The sequence below is a fragment of the Prionailurus viverrinus genome, chromosome A2 (genome assembly GCF_022837055.1).
Source record: "Prionailurus viverrinus isolate Anna chromosome A2, UM_Priviv_1.0, whole genome shotgun sequence".
NCBI lineage: Eukaryota > Metazoa > Chordata > Mammalia > Carnivora > Felidae > Prionailurus > Prionailurus viverrinus.
This window is the reverse complement of record NC_062562.1, coordinates 15,854,053-15,877,359: the sequence shown is the minus strand read 5'-3', so window position 1 is coordinate 15,877,359 and position 23,307 is coordinate 15,854,053. Positions and strand designations below refer to the sequence as shown.

General features: G+C 37.5%; 1 protein-coding gene across 5 annotated transcripts in view; it reads left to right on the top strand.

Moving 5' to 3' along the window:
- The window catches only part of SETD2 (SET domain containing 2, histone lysine methyltransferase), a 125,260-nt gene that overhangs the window by 72,919 nt on the left and 29,034 nt on the right, over positions 1-23,307 (top strand). For 3 of the 5 annotated variants that reach the window (XM_047838103.1, XM_047838093.1, XM_047838111.1), the window contains exons 13-15: positions 11,016-11,064; positions 13,880-14,063; positions 20,612-21,281. In XM_047838103.1, coding sequence (XP_047694059.1) covers positions 11,016-11,064; positions 13,880-14,063; positions 20,612-21,281 — 903 coding nt within the window. Of the gene's footprint in view, positions 1-11,015; positions 11,065-13,879; positions 14,064-20,611; positions 21,282-23,307 lie in introns of those variants that run through there. The other 2 variants (XM_047838120.1, XR_007147728.1) reach the window with 2 other exon arrangements.

Here is a 23,307-nt window from a genome sequence, read left to right as displayed (position 1 = left end):
TTTTGCATGGAGCCATCCAGTTCTCTCAGTAACATTTGTTGAAGAGGCTTTTACCCATTTCCTATTCTTTCCTCCTTTCTCATAGATACATTGACCATATAAATGTGGATTTGTTTCTGTGATTTTTATCCTATTCCATTGATCTATGTGCTTATTTTTGTGCCAATACCATACTGTTTCGATTACTACAGCCTTGTAGTATAACTGGAAATCTGGAATTGTGATATCTCCAGTGTTGTTCTTTTTTAAGTTTGTTTTAGCTGTCCTGGGTCTTCTGTGGTTCCATACAAATTTTAGGATTGTTTTCTGTGAAAAATGTTGTTGGTATTTTGATAGGGATTGCATTAAATCTGTAGATTGCTTTGGGGTAGTATGGACATCTTAACAATATTTGTTTTTCCAATCCAGGAGCATGGAATATTTTTCCATTTATTTTTGTCATCTGCAGTTTCTTTCATTGGTGTTTTATAGTTTTCAGAGTACAGGTCTTTCACCTCCTGGGTTGAATTTATTCCTAGGTATTTTATTATCTTTGGTGCAATTGTAAATGGGACTGCTTTCTTAATTTCTCTTTCCGTTGCTTCATTGTTAGTATAAAAATGCCACGGATTTCTGTATGTTGATTTTGTATCCTGCATCCTTACTGAATTCATTTATCAGTCTAGTAGTTTTTTGGTGGCGTCTTTAGGGTTTTCTATATGTAATACCATATCATCCACAGATAGTGAAAGTTTTACTTCATCCTAACCAATTTGGATGCCTTTTATTCCTTCCTCTTGTCTGATTGCTGTGGCTAGCACTTCCAGTACTATGTGAAATAATGACCATCTACTCATCACTGCAGCATTGGGTTCACCAGTACAACCTGTAACTTCAGTGCAATCACTTGGAGGGCTGTGGTGATTTTAAAGTTTGAAAAATTTTAATTAGAAGAGATGGTTACATTTGAAAAGTGTAAGAAAAAATCTTAGATTTGGAATTAATTTGCTTAGAAAACAGAGCTCTGAAAATGAGACACACTTAATCATCATAATCTTGGTTATTCTTCAGTGATTACTTAACACGAAAACCCTTATTTTTCTACACACGTTTACTACTGGCCTAGAGAGGCCTCAAAAGCAGGCACTTGTGTCACCTGTTCACCTTGTGCTTCAGTATTTTTTAGCATAAGCCCAGCACATTTTAGGTGTGTGTTGAATAAAACTGAGCATTGCTAAGGTAGATGCTTTGAATTAGAGTCAAGCTGGTTAAGGCTGGAGAAGAAGGAGGGGCTGGGGGACAAGTTTAAAGTGAACAACAGTGAACTGGGAGGGCTTTTTAAGGTATGGCATTTGCTGAAGAGCAGCATTTAGAAGTTGCCTTGGGTTCCTGAGGCCTCAGCCTGAGATGTCATAGCCCTCAGGTGGTGGTCTTTACCATGAATACAGCAGTAATGCCAAAAAAGTTTTTTGGTACTTTGTCGGGGGATTCTTCTGAGGCGTGTTATCTTTTTCTCCTCTTTTTATTTTAATTTTTAAATAGGCCTTTCCTGTACATGATACAAAGTTCAAAAGGCATATGGTGTGGTGTTTTGCTCCTACCCCTGACCCATGTCCTGTTCCCCGAAGGCAACCAGCACAACCAGCTTCTTGTATATCCTTCCAGAGATAATGTGTGCATACTGTGTGTGTGTATTTCTTTTTTTATAAAACTGGCAGCACTCTTTAGCTCCTTGCTTTTATTTAATATATTATGAAGCTAGTTTCATGCCAATTTACAGAACTTAGCTTTCATACTGCATGGTATTTTATTGTAAAGGTATGCAATCATCAGTTTCCGTTTTAAAAATTTTTATTTATTTTTTTTTAGAGAGCATATGTGAGAGGGGAAGGGGGCAGAGGGGGGGGAGAGAGAGAATCCCAACCAGGCTCCACACTCCATGCAGAGCCCAATGCAGGGCTTGATCCTATGACCCTGGGATCATGCCCTGAGGTGAAATCCAGTCAGATGCTCAACTGACTAAGCCACTAAGGTGCCCCTTATAATCATTATCCTTTTAATCCTATTAATCAGTTCCCTATTTTGGCCATTTCAGTTGATTTTTTTTTTTTTTAAAGTTCAGCACATAACTTTTATATAAATCATTTTGAACACATTTACATATGTGGGAATATACATGTTTGATAAATTACTAAAAGCAGTATCTCTGAGTCCTGGTCTGTGTTTTCTGTCATATTCATAGGTCTTGCCAGATTGATCTTTATAGTTTCTGTACCAGTTTAACTCTCACCAGCAGTGTATGTACACAAAGGCATCTATCTCACTACACTCTGGTCAGCACAGGTACTGTGTAACTTTATCTTGGTCAGACTGGCACAGACGGAAAATTATTGAAGTGTTAATTTGCATGTCACTTATGCATGAAGTATTGAATATCTTTACATTTTTGTTTCCTGTTTTAAGAACTTTGACTCAGTCAATGTTTTGTCTATTTTTCTGAATGGCTAAAAACTGAGATTGATTCTTACTACCTTCCATTTCACGGGAGCCCATTTGTCTGAAGTTAGAAGAGTGTCTCTTTAGGGAGTTAAAGGAATAAATAAAATTATTATACTCCCTCTTTCCTTTACTCTCCCTTCCTCTGCCCCTCATAAGTGTGTGATTTTATGAAGTCTCCAGACGTTTATGTTCTCTTCTGAATTTTCTTTGTAGTCAGATTTTAAGACCTCTGTGACCTGATGGAGACCCCTCTACTCCTACCATTTATAATACAGTTTGTGAGGTAAAACCACAGACTCTTATGCTCTATGGGGACATGATGATAGGAGTTAAATAATTCTTCCTTCTGTTAAAGGAAACTAAATCCTGGTTATAGAGCCATTACCACTGAAGGTATTTCACAGAATTTATGCTGACAGGAAAGGAGCTATGGTACATAGCAGTATTTGTCCAGTAGGTTTATTTTCTTTGATTGGGCCTTGAGGTAGTGTAGGGCTGTAGACATGGAGGTGTTCTATGTTGTGTGTTCATTTTTTGATTTTGTTGTTAATTGAGAAACTGGATTTTTAATCTTTAAGCTAGTGTATAGAATGTGAATCAGGTTCCATGACATGGTCCTGTTTTACCCAAAGTTGTTGTATGTTTCTCTAAGTTCTTACCTCTTTTTCTAAATTTTCAGTGTTCAGTAATCAGATAAATATTTGGCATGTTTGCTTTTGACACTAAAACTTCATAGATGCCCAGAAATCCAGAGAATGTGGGATATTTTGAAATCCTTTTCAAATACATTCAGTTACCTGGAAAAGCTTATCTTTCGGGACACTCTTTGTCTCAGGTCATGATCTCATGATTCGTGAGTTCAAGCCCCACATCGGACTCTCTGCTGTCAGCACAGAGCCCACTTTGGGTGCTCTGTCCCCCTCTCTCTGCCCCTGCCCCACTTGTGGTCTCCCCAAAATAAATACTTAAAAAAACCTATCTCTTGTGTAATTAAATATATAAATCCACATGCGTGTGTATGTGTGTGTGTATATATATATGTGTATATATATATATGTGTGTGTATATATGTATATATATGTATATATACATATATACACACACATACACACGTATGTGGATATATATATATATACATGTGGATGTGGATCCACGCATGTGGATATATACACACACACACACAGATATACAAGTATACGGTGTTCTTAGTATCTTAATTTTCACGGTTTTAAAATTGCTTAGAAAACAAACATTGTGACACAAAACATTAATTGATGAACTGAACACTAAAAGATTGTCATCCAGACATCCCTTCTCTGTTAACATTAGCATCTGTCTTTGTCTAGGGTTGTTGTGTTTCTTAGCCAAAGTCTCACTGTTCTAAAAATTGGGCAATGTAGTACAAATACAGTACAGATCTATTACAAAATAAAAATGCATTGATTTCATAAAGTCAGTGAAAATGATACTGAAGAAATAGTTTACAAGAGTAGTAGTGTACTGGAAGCATTTTTAGAAAGAGTAATGAAAGGATTCTGAGAGACTTGGGCAAAAAGTGTGGCATCGTCTTAATCAGTCCATTATTTGGAAAAAGTATACCAAAAAATATCAGTGGTTGACTCATCTTTTTGGGGGAAGAATTGGAGAAGTTTTCTCTAGCTTACTGATTTGGAGATTGCAAATAAATTTTAGTGGGTTGGTGAATTTGCATAATCTGAATAAGGATAAATGGAATCATACAGTATAGCTTTTTCTATCTGGTCTTAGCATAATGTTTCCAGGATTCATCCATGTTGTAGCATGTATCAGTACTTAATTCCATTTTATAGCTGAATAGTATTATTCCCTTGTGTGGATATACCCAATTTTGTTACTCATTTGTATGGACATTTGTGTTGTTTCTACTTTTTGACTGTTAGGAATACAGTTACTGTGAATATTTATGTACACATTTTTGTGTGAAACTGGTTTTCATGTCTCTTGGGTATATACCTATGAGTAGAACTTGTGAGTCATAGTAACTTTATATTTAACTTCTGAGGAACTGCCAGACTCTTTTCCCCGATAGCTGTACCATTTACAATGCAATGTAATAAGGTTTTTACCTTTACCTTTACCTGCAGTGTGTAAGGTTTTTAATTTCTCTAATTTCTCTACATCCTCACTTTTTTACTTAGCATAATATCCTCAGGGATCATCCATGTTGTCATAAATGGCAAGATGTCCTTTTTTCTCATGACTGAATAATACTGCATCATGTACATGTACACTGTATCTTCTCCATCTATTGATGGACACTTAGGTTGTTTCCATATCATGGCTAGTGTGAATGATGCTGTAGTGAACATGGGATTGCAGCTCTCTGAGATCCTGTTTTCATTCCCTTTGGATATATACCCGGAAGTGGAATGGCTGGCAAATGTTTATCAAAAAATAGAAAACATACTGTATGAATAAGTATAAAGACCTTCCTCCTTTAAGTTTTATTTTCTTCTAGTCAGCCTATTTTTCTCTATGTACTTTCTCTCTCGGCAGTCTCCTAAGTACCACAATATAAGTTATGATCTCCTAAGATGTTCCCAAATTGTGGATCTCTTTCCTTAGCCTGTTTCCTAAATTTCAGATCTATATTTTCAGCTTGCTTTTGACTCCTCCACTTGCCTTTTAGATACAAGTTCATAATCTTCTCTTACACGCTGGTTTATCATTCTCAGAGGTACATTTTTATTAAAAGCATCATCATTTTCGGGGCGCCTGGGGGGCTCAGTCGGTTGAGCGTCTGACTTCGGCTCAGGTCATGATCTCACGGCTTGTGAGTTCGAGCCCCGCGTTGGGCTCGAACACAAAAACCGTGAGATCATGACCTGAGCCGAAGTCAGGACGCTTACCGACTGAGCCCCCCAGGCACCCCTTGAATGACATCTTTACATCTTTTGCAGGTGTTATTTTAAGCAGCCACTACTTCCGGTTATTTGCACAAAAGTAGAGCTTGGATACTTGACCTATATTAAATGCCCACTTGTTGAATTTATATGCAAATATATGTTAATATATGCCTGTATCATATTCTAAGTGCTAAGTAATTCATTTACATTACTTTTCAGCGTTTTCCCATCACTCTCTCAGGAACTGTTAGTTGTTTTTGCTTTCTTTTGTTTTAAAGTATCTTGTGTGGTACTATTTACACTGTAGCTAATTAATAAATGTTTGACACAGAATTGAGAATCTTGAATCTTAGACCCTCCATAGTCTTGGTTTTCTTTTCTTTTTTTTTTTTTAACGTTTATTTATTTTTGAGGCAGAGAGAGACAGAGCATGAACGGGGGAGGGGCAGAGAGAGAAGGAGACACAGAATCGGAAGCAGGCTCCAGGCTCTGAGCCATCAGCCCAGAGCCCGACGCGGGGCTTGAACTCACGGACCGCGAGATGGTGACCTGGGTCGAAGTCGGACGCTTAACCGACTGAGCCACCCAGGCGCCCCATATAGTCTTGGTTTTCAACATTCTCTTCTGGTAGAAAAATTTTGAGACCTTGTTGATCTGAAAAATGCCTCTATTTTGTTCTTGCTTGTTAGGCAAATGATAATTATCATTTGAAAATAAATTTTTCTTTAAAATGTTCAAGACATTGTATCATTTTCTAGCTTACAGTGTTGCTGTCTATTGAAGTCTGATGGCATTTCGATTCCTTTGTTGTGGTAGGTGCTCTCATTTCTTCCATCTGGTGACTCATGTCTTTAAGTTCTAAAAAACTGTGTGTGTGTGTGTGTGTGTGTGTGTGTGTGTGTGTTAGGGTGTTTTGTTTTGTTTTGTTTTTTCCTACTTCCTCAGTTTTCTCTCTCATGCTTTCTGGCATGTCTGTGTTAGATGTAGGTTATCTAGCGCTTATCCTCTAATTTTGTTTTTTGGTTTTCCACTTTCTTTCTTGACTTTTTGGTCTGCTTTCTGGGTGACATTCAGCTCTTTTTTCCATCACAGTTCTTATTCTTATCTTGCTGTCTTTTTTTAATAGCATCTTATTTCATTGATAGAGTATTATTTTTTCTTTATGAAGCATCAGACAAAAGCACATGAAAGAGAATACAGTACATGGAATAGAATAAGATATGTAAGAATGCATGTACATTCAGTACTCCTTTCTTAGAAAGAAAAGATAACACAGATGGGTGTGTGTATATATATATATATATTTTTTTTTTTTTTTTTTTTTTTGGTCTTCCACTGTCATTGTATAGGACTTCAGGATGGAACTGGAATAAACACATGTGTCTGTCTCCATGTTTTTGTTTTCTGCCTCTTTCTATGTACAACTCCTCGTCATCCTTTAAGACAATTCGGATGTTTATTTCCTTCAGGATACTTTTTCCAGTCCTCTCTCCTAAGGCCAGTTTTAGTATAAGATAGTATATGTTTCCTTTCTATTTTCCTCGAGTGCCTATGAGGTAGTAGTGGTGGTGGTTAAAAGTGTATGCTTTGGACAGAGACAAATCTAGGGTTAGATCCTGGGTCCAGTATAGAGCTCACTGTGGCATGTATGACCCTAGTATAGTTATTTAACCTGAGTATGTACTGTAGATATAATAAAGATACTTCTAATAGCAGTGTAAAAGTATATGAGAATGCAATTAAAGGACGTGGCACACAGTAAGAATTGTCAGCCATGATTGTTAGCCTGTGAATTCCTTGGTGGCTGCTACTGTGTATCTCCAGTGTCCTTTAAACATAGGAGACCGTTAATATGTGCTTTTAACACATAAATACTTGCTGTATAAATGAGCAAACCAGAATTCCACAAATAGCCATCAAAGAACTTGTGCTGTCTTTGTCTATAAATTAAAAACAACTCCACACACATTTACAGGCTTTTATAAGGGATGTTGGACGCATTGCTTGTGCATGAATTTATTAGTGATTCAGTGTTTATCGAACAATTTTTGGAGATTGATTTAGAGCCTTTGATGGAAGAGGAATGATTGATAGACTAAGGGTAAGCTGTTTTAAGCACTGAAAAGAGTTCAAAATGTTGTAGAGGCGTACTTATTAGTCTGACCCTGGAAATATGCAATGTCTAGTCTATGGTTATATAGGCCTGTAAGTAGCATTCTTACCAGGGATGAAAGAGAATGATGGTATAGATTTAGTGATTTAAAAAAAAAAAAAAAAAAGAGCTATGCAATACTTTGAATTTCTTTAGCACTGTGTGGTTGATTTTTGCACATTATTAGTAGAATTTCACTTACCGGTCCAATCAAACAATTGAGTGTTGCCTTTGTGTCAGACATTTTCTTGGTACTAGAGATAGAGCAAAGAGTAAGATAGTGTTGACCCTTAAGAATTACAGCTTTGAGTGTGTATGTGTATGTGTTAGGAGCAGCAGCGTAGACACCAAAGGAGTAAAGCAGGATGATAGGTAAAGAATATTAGGTGGAGTGGGGAACTAGATTCTTTTCGGCCCCTCTGAAGGAGGGTTAGTCCCTGAACCCAGGTCTCCTGACTCATGGTTTAGTGTTCTTTCATAACATGCTAGTCTTTTGAGTAGAATTTTTAGCAGACCAAAGTAAGTTTACATGGAGGGTTAGTGTGAATGAAGCCAACTCAAACATTTTCTTCAGTGGATTCTGTGGCCTGCAGATAGGACATTATTCTCGAGTTCCATATTACATAAGCTACCATTATTGCTATTTATTCTTAAGACAGAATGATTTTAAGAAATAGTAATCTTCACATGACTGCTTCCTTCTCAGTTTACATTATCGTGGGGCTTTGGAAAAATTCAGGGCCTCAAAATAGACAATCTGAGTTTCCAGTTTAATTTTATATACAGCTTTAACTATATGAAGACGAGGATCCAGTTAGTAGCTCCCAAGTGCTTGGGTGCATGTTAATGGAATTTACTCCCCGTAGTTAGAGGCACACAGCAAAAGTCAATAGCTTTTGGTCATGAGTCAGTAATAATCTTCCATTTTGTGAACATTGGAATGCATTTTCTACTTTAGTAGTTGCTCTAAACTTTTGAATGAAGTTAGGAATATATTTTTGAGAAACATTTTCTTTGGTACCTTAACTGCCACCATAGAATAGGTCCCAACTTGAAGTCTGTGTAATAAATTATGATAAACGTTTGTAATGAATACTTGTAATGCCCAAGACCTTAGGCAAAAGAAACTATATAGGTAAAAATTTTGTAATCCTTAGTTGACACAGACTTATGTATCTCTGTGTCTGTTCTAAGCACCCTTTGTGAATGAACATGTTATCTTTTTGGAGTACCTAAATTTACAGAGGACCTAATGCAACAGTCATTTTGAAGACTTTAAAAATGAATAGAACATGTGTTTTTCCTTATAGTGTGGGTAGGTGGTGATGAGTGGCATTCTTACTTTTTCCCAAGTTTGATAACCCCTCTGAGAGGTGGACAGAGGAGTCGACAGAGCTAAGAGTGTCAGCTTTGTCCTTTCTGTCTTTATTCCTGATTCACCATTATAGCTGGACACTGACAGCTCGACAGCTCCAAGCATCCCTCAGAGGAGCCACCCCCAGGTGGCTTTGAGCTGAGGACAGGCATATACAGTTCTTTCTCTCAAATTCTCCCTTGTGAGGAGAGTGTGTGAAGGCTGCTAAGAGAAGCTAGTAGTTCAGTGGTTCTCAACGTTCTGTAGGCATCAGAATCATCTAGACAGCTTTAAAAAAAAAAAGCGTAGGCACCCCTGGGTTGCTCAGTTGGTTGGGCGTCAGACTCTTGATTTCGGCTCAAGTCATGATCTCATGGTTCGTGGGATTGAACCCCATGTCAGGCTCTGCACTGTCAAGCGCAGAGCCTGCTTGGGATTCTCTCCCTATCCCTCCCCCACTCGTGTGCACATGCGTGCTCTCCCTCCCCCCCCCCCCGCCCCCAAAACAAATTAATTTTTAAAAATACAGATACTTGGGACCAGTGCCTGGAATTTTAGATTTAATTTGTCTGGGATGGTATTTCTATAAAAGTTTCCTGGAGCAGTCTAATTGTGCAGCCAGAGTTCCAGTGGAAGTCCTCCACAGGAAAGAGGGACTGGGGGAATAGAGAATGCCACCTGCATTTATGTGTGAGTCCCTAAAGTGGTACTCCTTCCCAAATAATGCCACCGTTCACCATTTCCTGTGTAGTACAGGAGATTAAATTGCTCTGGAGTCAGACTATCTGAAAGCATCATAACCTTAAAAATGGAGATGATAGTACTTAATTCATAGAGTTGTTTTGAAGCTCAAATAAAGTAATGTGTTTGAAATGCCTAGTGTGATACCTGGCACACAGGATAAGTGCACATCTAATTAGGACATCTTTATTAAATAATTTGTCAGCACGCATGGGGTGTTGAACAATTATTTCTAAAAAATGTACATTCATATAGATTGCTCTTTATGTGGTTCATATTTGTCATTTTTAATCACAGCTGAATATTAAATCTTGACCCTTCTTCAGTTGTATAGCATGTGGGTTATTTCTCGTTTTCCACAAATAATTGCTAGAACTGACAATTACGTGGAAAGAGGAGTTCTTTGATTTTTTTGGAGTACAGTTGCTTAAAAAAATGGAATTACCAGCTCGTATAGGTATGGTCAATATTATGAGGTTACTATAAAGTGGAGGTATCATGTGATAAACCATTGAGGATGTGTAGATTTGCCATTTGCCCACTTAACCAAGGTGACTGAATAAGGGAATGTTGTGCCTTGCCAAGAAGTACTTGATGGACTAGAAAGTGAGGGATTGTCAGGGAACAGGACATGTTCTAGGCCTTAAATTCATATAGCAAGAAAAGGTATTCAGGGCTGAAAAACAGTTTACATTTGTAGAGAACAATTTTGGTACAGCATTGATGCTATTTCAAGAATGACAGTGATTTAATATTTACCTTTCCTTTTTTAAAAATAACAATACGTAAGTAGATATTACATTTGGCCATTAGCCAAGTTGGTTTTGCATTTATATAAAAATATGAATAATGGGCATTGTCTTTAGACATAAGTTTTTTCAGAGGTGTTTTTATATAGCTGAGTAATTACTAACCTTTTTTCCCTTAAGTAGGGATGGCAAGTGAGAGGTTAGAATTGTTCTTATGAATACTCTCGATAAAGGAACTTTAGATGAGTTCATTTTATATGCAGAAGCTTTGCAGAAATGAAGATTATCAGGAAGTATATTCCTGCCAGAAATGTAATGTCCAAGTTACTTAGTCTGCCACTTGGCTGATGAGATCAGACAAGCCTGGTAGGTGTTTAAAAAACAAAACACACATATACATAATAAATGTGTGTGTGTGTGTGTGTGTGTATGTACATGAGTTCATATAAGTTCTTATTTCTGAGGGACCAGGATCTATTCTTAAAGCTAGATGTAAGTCAGATTTTGGAGAATAATTAAATACCAGTCTGTTCCTTCCTAGTTCTTTCTTGCCATGTGAAGTCAATCAGCTTCAAAGCAATCACCACTTCCACTCCATACTAATAACTCTTCTTTTGGTTTTTGTTTTTTTTTTTTTTTTTTTTTTGTAATTGCAGGAGGTTTATCGAATTCCAAAGAAAAGTCAAACTGAAAAGGAGAACACAAGTAGGTATTCAGAGGTACTCTGTGTATATGGCTTTACAAATACTCTTTTGGAAATATGCAGAGGTAAATGATAAGAATTTTAGCTATTTTGTTTTTGAAACCCAACAGTATGTAATTAGGTGAATGAAGTATTTGGTGTAAAAGTTTGTGAACTTGCCTTTTTATTCTTTCTTAGTGAATTTTTGCCAAAAGAGATGTCCCTTTACACTACCTTTGGTGTTGCTTTCCTTGAAGTCACTGCTTTTAGTAGCTTTTCTTCCATTTATTTGTCCCTCTAGAACAGGCATTGTTAAACCTGTACTCCTAAATGTCTGTATAAGTCTTTACCTGTAGATGTTTATATGCAGAATCCTTTATTTATATTCATTTTTCTAGGGAAAATTCAAAACTTTCATCAGGTTCTCAGGGACTCAGTGATCCCTCAAAAGGTTAAGAGTCATTACAGGGACACCTGGCTGATTCAGTCGGTGGAACACATGACTCTTGATCTCGGGGTTGTGGGTACGAGCCCCATGTTGGGTTTTGAGATTAATTAAAAATAAAATCTCGAAAAAAAAGAAAAAGAATCATTCCAGAAAAGTTAACAGGGAGGCCATGGTAGTCTGGTTTCTGGGTTTTACTACTTAGTTGTGTTTCCAGCGTACTTCTTTAAAGATGAAAACAATGGATCTTATGGTGGCTGTTGTTGATCTCTTGAGCCCTCCAGTATTGACCCAATATAGAGTGAAGGAGCCAGTGTGATCATATTATTGGTCTTTTTCTTTTTGTTTCTTTTTTTCTTTTTCTTTATTTTTGGCATGAAGAGCTTTTTATAGTCTTAAAACTTAATGGTTAAATAATCATATAGGTTAATGCCCTGTGAGGTGTACTTTGTACCGTTGTTGGGGTTTTGTTTTTGTCTTGGATATTTTTAACTCTATTGGTTTAGTGTCTTCATAGCCAAACATCCTAGTTAGGGCTGGAAAGAATTCCTCCCATAAGAAAGAAGGCAGGGTTGAGTAGTGCTGGTTGGCAAAACCAGTGGCACCACTGTAAGCTTGATCATCAGAGGCTAGCTTCTCTGGGCTCACTGAGCTGAAATCAATAGCAGGATGGGCAAAGCTTAAATTTCTATGGGTTTTTCCCCCAATATTTTGCAAATATCTACTCTGGGGTGCCCTCTGAGAGCAATGCCCTTTGAGAGGCATCTGTAATGGAAGACTAATCTTTTCAGGAAGCAGCCTTTTGTGTGCCAACTTCAGTTTCTCCTTCACATATGTGCCCCAGCCCCAACCAGTCTCAGTCTTTTATAAGAAATACTTATAATTCAAGCCTAGCTTCTATGTTAACCCTCAATGGCAAGAAATTAAAAAGCTTAGAACTTGTAAAATTCCTAAGAACTGTAAAATATTTTGGGAAATATGTAGCCTAGCTTTACTTTCGTTTTATAATATGAAAACATCAGCCTGAATAAATGGAATGACATCCGCCTCACATATTCCAAGATGCAGAGTCAGAATATGAACTGTTAGTATGATTCCTTTTCTTATTTTACCAGGATATAGTGGAGAAATAGTCACATTTTAAGGAAGTTAACATCAGTACATGGAACCTGTTGTAAGAAGGAAATAGAGTAGTCGTGGGCAGATCCAGGTGAAACTAGGCAGAAGGATGTGGTGCTAATACCTTGTGAGCTGGAACAATTGTTTTAATTGTGTAGTGTTTTCCACCAGTGTGTGGTGTAGATGAGCTCTATGAGCTTCTCACTGACAAATACTCATACGTGGCCATTGATTAGTAACTGTTTTGCAAACAAATGGAGTTTTTGGCTCACTAAAAGGAGAACTGCAAGAATGGCATATGTAAACCTAACCGTGATGCCAGGGAAAAAAACAAGTGATAGCATGTTTTTCTGAGGTGAGAAGAGAAAACAGTTAATGTTTATTGAGAATCTGCTTTGTGCTCTGAGAGATATTTTATAAGAAATTCTTTCCACAGGACAAGAGCAATCTGATTAATCAAGTAGCAATGCTAACATACACAAAGCAGTGGCATATAATACCAGTTAATTTATATTGAAATATTCATTGGTGGGATTTAGACTTCTTAGGGAGATGAGAAACTAGGAGGTGTGGTCAGTGAAAAGTAGCACTTAGCACAGCTTTTGGGAACAGTGACAATGATACTGGGGAAGACCATTCTAGGTAAAGAGGCTGAGTGGAGAAGTTTAATAGTATCATCTTTCAGTAGGAAGATGGCATTCTTTTTTTGAAGATGTAACTCTCTGGCTTTGATAACTTCATGAGTTGTCAGCTATTATCATTTGTGTTTGAAATATTTTCATTTTGAAATGGTAGTTCATAAAAAATTCTCTAATCCGTTTTTTTCTTTTTTTTTTTTTTTGTTAAACTAAAAAGACATTTATTTCCCTTTGAAGTTTTTATGCTTAGCATGCCAGGCTGCTCTTCTACAAATTGTAAATATACAGTGTTACAGGGACAGTAGAAGGCTTTTACATTTTGAACTGCAAGCAGACTGCCTTGTTAAAGGTAACGGGAACATCTCGCATGCATGTGTTCCACAGAACTTGTTAGAAAGGCTGAAGGCTTGGACTGAGAGTTTGGGAAAGGTAGAAAAGAGAATTCATGGCAGAGACTTTCAGGAAGTAGAGTGTGCACACACACAACACCTTGTTTCTCATCCAAATTCAGGATGGGCATATGAGGGAGGAATCCATAGATCCGTTTGTTGGATAGAAATTGTGTTCTACAGTTGACGTGCTATCATGATGGAGAAGAGTCTGCCAAGTAAATTTTTAAAAACCCTTTTCCCTTAGTAACTGAACGAGGAAGGGATGCTGTTGGCTTCAGAGATCAAACAGCTGCCCCAAAGACTCCTAACAGGTCAAGAGAGAGAGACCCAGACAAGCAAACTCAAAATAAAGAGAAAAGGAAACGAAGGGGCTCTCTCTCACCACCTTCTTCTGCCTATGAGCGGGGAACAAAAAGGCCAGATGACAGGTAAGTGGCCTGTGTGAGTTACTCTCTTTTCTGAGCCAGTCAGAAAGTTCCCAAGTCAGTACTTCTGATTTGGGGCACCAAGGGGTTTTGGAATAAGTATATTCTCTTGATAAATGAGTATAAAACTTCACTGATAAATATTGAGACAGAGTCTCTTTTGACAGTGAAGACTGGTGGATTTTCAGTACTTGAATGGTTTCTACTTGATAACATTTAAATGTTATTTGACGAGCCAGAGACTTGTTCTTTCAAGGGAGTGGAGGTGGGTGGGAGATAACTCTTCAGAGGTAATGATAAATCTTCTAAAGTCAGAACTTTTTTTTAGTGAATCTTGAACCTTACCAGTCAAAACGCTGGTTGATCTCTGTGTCAGAGGCTATCTTCCTCACGCTTGTAGAAAAACAAGCTGCATGATCGGTCACTGGGGACTAGAAAACATTTATTCCGGAGAAGTTCTTTTTAAGTTAAATTTATTTGTTTGAAAAAATGAGATATAGCATTCATATAGTGTAATTGCCAAAATTTTAATTTTGGGTTGTCAAGGTTTATAATAGTAAATCCATCATGATTTTAATTTGCATTACCCTAATTACTAAACAGATTAAACATCTTGTCATACGTTTATTGGCCATTCCTGTTTCTTCTGTGAAGTGTCTTTTCATATGTGCTGTTCATTTGCCTTTTTGAGTTTTAGGAATTTTTTTTTTTTTTTTTTTAAGATTCTTTATACTCTAAATATAATACTGCTTGGGTGATAATTTTTCCAAATATTTTTTTCCCAGTTTGTGGCTTGCATTTTGACTCTTTTGTGTCTTTTGATATACAGAATTTATTAATTATGGTATAATTGAATATATCACACATATTATATGTTTCCTTCATGGTCAGTGCTTTTACTGTGTTTTAAGAAATTCTTTCTGGGGCACCTGGGTGGCTCAGTCAGTTAAGCATCTGACTCTGGATTCAGCTCAGGTCATGATCTCACGGTTGGTGGGTTCAAGCCCCACGTCGGGCTCTATGTGGACAGCTCAGAACCTAGAGCCTGCTTCAGATTCTGTCTCCGTCTCTCTCTGCCCCTGCCCCTGCCCCGCTCATGCTCTATTTCTCTAGGTCTCAAAAATAAATAAATGAATAAACAAATAAAACAAAACAAAACAACAGATGGCTGTCAAGAAATTCTTTCTGGCGCACCTGGGTGGCTCAGTCAGTTAAGCATCTGACTCTGGATTCGGCTCAGGTCATGATCTCATGGTTTGTGGGAGCAAGCCCCACGTTGGGCTCCGCACTGACAGCACAGAGCCTACTTGGGATTCTCTCTCTCTGCCCCTCCCCTGCTTGCGCTCACACTCTGTCTGCCTGCCTGTCTCTCTCTCTCTCTCTCAAAATGAATAAATTAAAAAATTTTTTTAACTAAAAAAAAATTTCTTCCCTACTCTTGAGGCAATGATACTCTTTTCTTTCTTTCTTGTCCTTAATTTATTGGGAATTAATTTTTGTGTATGTTGTGAGGTAGGTTTATGGTTTCTTTTTTTTTTTTCTAAGTGAATACCCAGTCTCCGTACTATTTACTTGAAAGCCCATCCTTTCTCCTTGATCTGCAGCACGCTCTCTCCAACAAGTTCTCATATGTGGGAAGATCTGGTTTGGGGCTCATAATGTGTCTGTAGCTCATATTAAGTCTTGATAGCAAGTAGGACAGGTCCCTCCTTGATCTTCTCGGATGTCATGTCTTTTCTCAGACTTGTTCTCCTTCAGATCTGCTTGTCAGATTCCCTCCACCCATCTCACCCAAAAGATGATTCTGAGAAGACTTGACATCTTTACAGTTTTAAGGAGTCCTATTCCTATATTCAAATTGAGTATTCAGATATTTTCTGTTTAATTAGGTCTTCTTTAATACTTTAAATAAAGATTAAGTTCTTCATTAATCTCCTGTTTACATTTTCTCTATAAAGACAACGTATCTTGGTATATTCTTTTCTGAAAACCTTAACTTTTTTGTTACATTTTCAGTTTGTTGCTTGTGTTTAGATACCGCAGTTGACTTTTGTATATTGATCTCATGCTGGCAACCATACAAAACTCTCAATGATATTTCAAAGTGTAGGGGGTTTTGCCCTTTTTTTGGGTCTTTGCCAACAGTCCATATCCTATGAATTTGGTTTTTTTCCTTTCTAATCCTTTTGCTTTGTTCTTGTTATTTTACTAGCAACACATCCAATACAAATCACAGAATAACAGCATTTTTTATTTTGGTAATTGATTGCTATTCATGTTTTATTCCACTCTTTTGGATATATATATATATATATATATATATACACACACACACACACACACACACTAATTGGAGTAATTGGGATTCTTAGCTCCCTAATTTTCAGCATTTTTTGTCTTCAAATGAAAGTGTTTGAGGATTTTAATTTCTTCATAAGTACCATTGAACTACTCTTGTGATACTATAGCTTTGTCATAATTTAGTTCTAAATACTATCAGGCTTTACAGTCTGTTTACTTTTTTTTTTTTTTTTTTTTTTTTTTTTTAGTTTTTGTTTATTTTGAGAGAGAGAGAGAGCGAGAGAGGGAGAGAGAAAACAAGTGGGGAAGGGGAAGAGAGAGAGGGAGACACAGAACCCGAAGCAGTCTCCGGGCTCTGAGCTGTCAACGCAGAGCTCGATGCAGAGCTTGAACCCGTGAACCACGAGATCATAATCTGAGCCAAAGTCAGATGCTTAACTGACTGAGCCACCAGGCACCCCTTTCTTTTGTTAAGTTTCAAATTTAATTGCCATTCATTGGTTTGTATCTTACCAGTTCTTAGAATTTTATTGAGACTGGCTGTATAGTCTGTTTTGTTTGATATTAATAGAAGTATGCTATCTTCCTATTGATAAGATTTAACTGAAATTTTTTATTTCCTTTTTACTTTTAACTTTTCTGTGTCTCATACATAGTTTATAGCTGATTGATATTTTAATTCTTTGTGGTATTTAACTAGTTTCACTTTAATAAAATCTAAATTTAATCCATATCCTAAACAACATAAGTACTTTAGGATACTTTAACTCTGATCTACAGCCTTCCCAATTTATATGCCATTATTGTCCAATATTATAATTTCTTGTTCCTCCTCCTTCCCTGTCAGTTATTGTTAATTTTTTTATATGTACACAAATTGATTTATTTAGTTTGTTTACATTAATTAGGGTTTCTTGTTCTCCTTTCTTTTTCCTTAGACCTTCCTTTAAAAGATTTCCTTTAGGGGACCCTGGGTGGCTCAGTTGGTTAAGCGTCCGACTCTTGATTTGAGTTGAGATTGAGCCTCATGTTGGGCTCTGCACTGGGCAGTGAGCCTGCTTGAGATTCCGTCTCTCCTCTCCCTCTGCTCTTCCCCAGCTTGTGCTCTTTCTCACTGTTTCTGGCTCTTTCTCACTCAAACAACAACAACAACAACAAAAGATTTCCTTGATGAGTTTTTGTTCATACTGTGTTTCAATTTTGTCTGAAAAATCTTTTTGGTTTTCATTGCTCACCCTCAGTTTTAAAAATCAGTTTTATTTAATCAGTAGATAAAAATTACTTACAGAAATATTCAGTTTTAAGTGTATAATTCAAAGTGTTTTGTCAAACGCATGCAGTTAAGTAACCACCACTACAGTCATGGTATAGACACTTCTGTCATCTCAGAAAATTTTCTTGAGCTCTTTGGAGTCAGTCCCCTTTACCTACCCCTAGTTGCTGGCAGCCATTGCTCTGCTTTCTGATGCTCTGTTTTTGTCTTTTCCAGAATGTGATACATATAGTATCATAGTCTAGATAGTATTTGAATCTGTCTTTCACTTAGCAGATTGCATTTGAAATCCATTCATGTTATGTCTCAGTAGTTCCTTTTATTGATGAGTGGGTAGTCTATTGGATAGGTACAACATAGCTTGTTTACAAATTCATTAGTTGATAGGCATTTGGATTGTTTCCAGATGGCTGTTAAGAATATTACCAGACTAGGGAGTGCCTGGGTGGCCTAGTCCGTTAAGCGTCTGACTTCGGCTCAGGTCGTTGATCTCACGGTTCGTGAGTTCAAGCCCCGTGTCAGGCTCTGTGCTGTCCGCTCAGAGCCTGAAGCCTGCTTCAGATTCTGTGTCTCCCACCGCTCTCTGCTCCTCCCCTGCTCACGCTCTGTGTCTGTCTCTCAATAATAAATAAATGTTAAAAAAAAAATAGAATATTAGACGACTTGTATATATGTATGAGTCTTTATGTGAACATTGACTCTCATTTTTAAAAGGAAGTTTTGCTTAGTTAACAAGTTTTTCTCGACACTTTGAAACTGTTATTCTTCAGTCTTCTAACTTCCCTTGTTGTTAATGAAACTTTATTGGTCTAAGTGTTGTTCTTTAAGTAATCTGGCTTTTCTCTTGGTCTGCTTTTACGAGTCCTCTTTGTGTTTGGTGTTCTGCAGTATCACTACCCTCTGTTTAGGGTTTCTTTTTATTTTAATTGGTTGAAATTCATTTAACTTTTTGAATTTGAAGATCATCTTCCACATTACTAATTCTCTTCAGATCTGATCTCTTACTTAACCATACCATGGCATGGATCTTAGGGACATTGGATTGAATGTTGGATTATTTCTTGGGTCATGACACATTTCTGTGCATAGACTTCTTCTCCATATATTATAATGCTTTTGTGCTGTGATCTTAACCACTATATAAATCTGGCTATGCCATTTCTTCCTATACTGTCCCTTGCCTTTACTGCTTGAGATGATATCATCTTGCATCCTGTGTTCATTATACCCTGGCTTTCCTTTTTTAAAATAACAGTTTTATGTTGTCTAATACATGTTTTTAAATAATATGTTGGTTTTTAACTTTATGAAAAGGCTGCCATTCTGCATTTAATTTGGGGGTACTTTGTTTTTACCTGATAGTGTATTGCTAAGATTTACCCATAATTGCATGTGTCAGTTTATTCATTTTCACTGCTTTGTGTAACATTTTGTTGTAAAGCTTCTTCAGTTATGTATAGTGCTATTATCTAATTTTGATGTACGTGTGCAATAGTGTCTCTTGGGTAAATGACCAGACTTGTCAGATTGTCAGGTATGTGCATTCTCAATTTCATATGATAATTGAGTTTTAATTTCCACTCTGTTTCATTTCTAGATGTTTCATGGAGTTCTTTTTCAAATCTACCTGATAGTTTTTTATGTTCCTATTCCTTAGTGATATTTTTGATTGCCTCTTTGATATTCATTAAACATACTAAATGTCACTTCAGTTTGTATTGGATCATTCCAGTACTAGTAGTTTTTGTGGGTCTTGTCCTCTCGTTTGTTTATATATATACGTGTATAATTTTGTAATTATATAAAATAATGATTTTATTTTATTTTTTTAATTAATTTTTTTTTCAACGTTTATTTATTTTTGGGACAGAGAGAGACAGAGCATGAACGGGGGAGGGGCAGAGAGAGAGGGAGACACAGAATCAGAAACAGGCTCCAGGCTCTGAGCCATCAGCCCAGAGCCCGACGCGGGGCTCGAACTCACGGACCGCGAGATCGTGACCTGGCTGAAGCCGGACGCTTAACCGACTGCGCCACCCAGGCGCCCCAATGATTTTATTTTCTAATGAACTCATCATGTTCCTTAGAATTTGATCTGTGGGAATTCACTGAGGCCTGGGCTTAAGGTGCTTTGTTCTGTAGACTAATTTGCATTTGTTTCTGCCCAGCAACTAAGGATACTACCATACCATTAACATTTTAAAGGAAATTGTCAGTATGGAGGTTTTAGACCATTTGTTTTTTTGTTGTTTGGATAAATGTTATGCCCTTGTCCATGAAGATGTTCTTAGATGTTTCTGTGCAGTGAAACCTCTTGAAGTTAGTTGTCAGTTTTTAATTTTTGCCAAGAGCACTTTCTCATAAGTTTGATTCACTCCATAAACCTTGGCAGCAGAATCTTTTAAGCCCTCAGTTTTTTTCTTTTGAATGTTAGAGCTGACGGTTTCCAGTGGGCCTTGTCAGAACCAGCACAGGGCATTAAGCTCAGCAGTAAGACATTATCCTTGATCCTGCACAGAGAAGAGTATGTGAATAGAGCTCCCCATATTTTTATGTGTGCATTATCATCTTTCATTCAACTATCCTTTGTTGATATTTATCAAATGTATGTGGTCAGACGTACATCAAATTCTGTAGCTCTTACTAGTGTACTTTGTTTTAATGTCCGAATTTGTAGATCCAGAAGTGTCCCCAACTGTAAAGAAGAATCTGTTTAGAATATTATATGTATCTTTAATTTGATGTTCTAGAACCTGAGAATAAAAGTAAAGTTATTATTTTCATCTAAATGATTCTTTGGGATTCTCTACTATCTGCAAGACTCCTTAAGTAATTTTGACTGATTTTTAACCAATGCCAAATTGGAGTTGGTGTGGTTAATGGTTGAGTATTGAGGGACATAACATTTATTAGTGCTTTGATTATGCCCTTGATTTAGGGAAAAAAGTTTGTGATGCTCTTACTATTTTCTTTCTAGATATGATACACCAACTTCTAAGAAGAAAGTACGAATTAAAGACCGCAATAAACTTTCTACAGAGGAGCGCCGGAAGTTGTTTGAGCAAGAGGTGGCTCAGCGGGAGGCTCAGAAACAACAGCAGCAGATGCAGAACCTGGGAATGACATCTCCACTGCCCTATGACTCTCTGGGCTACAACGCCCCTCATCACCCCTTTGCTGGCTACCCACCAGGTTATCCCATGCAGGCCTATGTGGATCCCAGCAACCCTAATGCTGGAAAGGTGCTCCTCCCCACACCTAGCATGGACCCCGTGTGTTCTCCTGCTCCTTATGATCATTCTCAGCCCTTGGTGGGACATTCTACAGAACCCCTTGCTGCCCCTCCACCTGTACCAGTGGTGCCACATGTGGCAGCCCCTGTGGAAGTTTCCAGTTCACAGTATGTGGCCCAAAGTGATGGTGTGGTACACCAAGACTCCAGCGTCACCGTCTTGCCAGTGCCAGCCCCAGGCCCAGTTCAGGGACAGAATTATGGTGTTTGGGATTCAAACCAACAGTCTGTCAGTGTCCCCCAGCAGTATTCTCCTGCACAGTCTCAAGCAACCATATATTATCAAGGACAGACTTGTCCAGCTGTCTATGGTGTGACATCACCCTATTCACAGACAACTCCACCAATTGTGCAGGTAACTAATTTTGGAACCTTTCTTATCTTACAGTCTGTTTATAGGATATTAAATCTGTTGTGAAGGGGAAACCTGCCATTGCTCACTTATATATTGATGAATTGTGTATATATTAGTTACTTATTGTTGTGTGACAAGTTACTCCGAAACTTAGCAGCTTGAGACAACTAGTAATTATTATTTCTTAGTTTTTGTAGGGCAGGAATTCAGAAGCAGCTTGACTGGCTGGGTGGTTTAGGCTCAGAGTCTTTCATTAAATTACATACAGCCTGGCTGTTAACCAAGATTGTAGTCATCGAAGGTTAGGAAGAGGAAGGAAGATTGACTTTCAAGCTCACTCACGTGGTTGTTAACTGGCCTCGGTTTCTTACCATCACATGAACCTCTTAATAGGGCTGCTTACCACATTCCAGCTGACTTCCCGCAAAGTCAAGTAGTCAGGCAGAGACTTATGGGTTACTCCTCTCCTTTTTGCTTATAGACAGTGAATAATATACAATTTATTCTTTTATATGCTCACAAACGGAAAACCCTCTGGTCATGGTAATTGAGTCAGGAGATGGCTTGCCCTTTTCTTAGACCCAGCTTGTGTATTATTTTATATCCCCTACATTTTATTGTCATGAAGTTTGCCAGAGTGAACCTAAGGATATTTACTATGGTAATAAATATAATGTTAAATTTAAAAGCTGAGTATACTGAATTTGTATTTCAAGGTGTATTTTTATGTTTTTTAATCAAGCTTCTTTTCTATAGAACCCAGCAATACATTTTAAGCTTAAACAAAAAAATATATATAAAGCATCATCCTCACCACATTCTGATGTCCGTCACATCACTCCATATCGCTCCTTAAAGGTGAATTATCGTGGATGAGAGAGACTGTCAGGGATACTTCCTGCACACATTAGCTAGTACTGATCAGTTACTTCTGTTAGTATTTTTGTGATGAAGCTGCATCAAAATTTAGTTTGTAAGGCCATGGCAAAGTATCCAGCTTGAATTCCTAAAATCTTAAGTATACTAACTACGTTCATTTTGTATGATCTCTTGAGCCACATGCTTATATCTATATTTTATGTATTTGTAATTTTGAAGAGTTGAAACTTTTTCCCATGGGTTTCTACTTGACATGATTCTTAACCATTTTTCCAAATTACTTTGTATCTATGTGTGTGTGTGTGTGTGTGTGTGTGTGTGTGTGTGTGTGTGTTTTAAGTATCTTAAACAAATTTCTTAGGTTCTAACTTCTGCTGTCTTGCCACATTCTTTCTTGGACCAAACCATTTATTTTGAGTTTTTTCCCTGAGAATGTGTATCAGATATAAGAAACATGGTCTACTTCTCTCCCATTTCTATTCCTGAAGTATGTTCTTAACCTAGGTTTCAGAGCCTAAGCAGTCGCAGTGGAAGATATTTATTGAAGACTCTCCAGGAGAGATTTCACTGGTCATTTGGCCATTCTTATAAAAAGTAATCTATTTTTTCTATCCCATGGAGCAAAAGATTTTCTGTAAGTTTTAGTCATAGCCTTAAGACTCCAGCATCACAATTTTGCTTGCTTACAGTTTTCCATTTTGTTCCTACCAAGGAGTCATTTGTTGGCTCCCTAATCTATTTTGTGTGTATTAGGTGGCAGATGAATGGACTCAGATAGTCCAAATTGTCCTTTACTTCTCTGTGAGATTAGTTATCAGAGATGATGTTGGGCTTTAGGTTATGAGAAATGTAGAGCATTTTGTTATTGTTATGTGTTTTGAGTCCCTGTCCATCATTTAATGTGTGTCTTGGGGACAGGTGCTTAGCTTATATTCTTCAGTTAAAGTTTTTTTTTTTTTTTTTTAATGTTCATTTTTAAGAGAGAGCGTGAGCGAGGGAGGGGCAGAGAGTGAGGGGGACAGAGGATCCGAGGTGGGCCCTGCACTGACAGCAGAGAGCCCAATGTGGGGCTCAAACTCACGAACCATGAGATCATGACCTGAGCTGAAGTCAGATGCTCGATTGACTGAGCCACCCAGGTGCCACT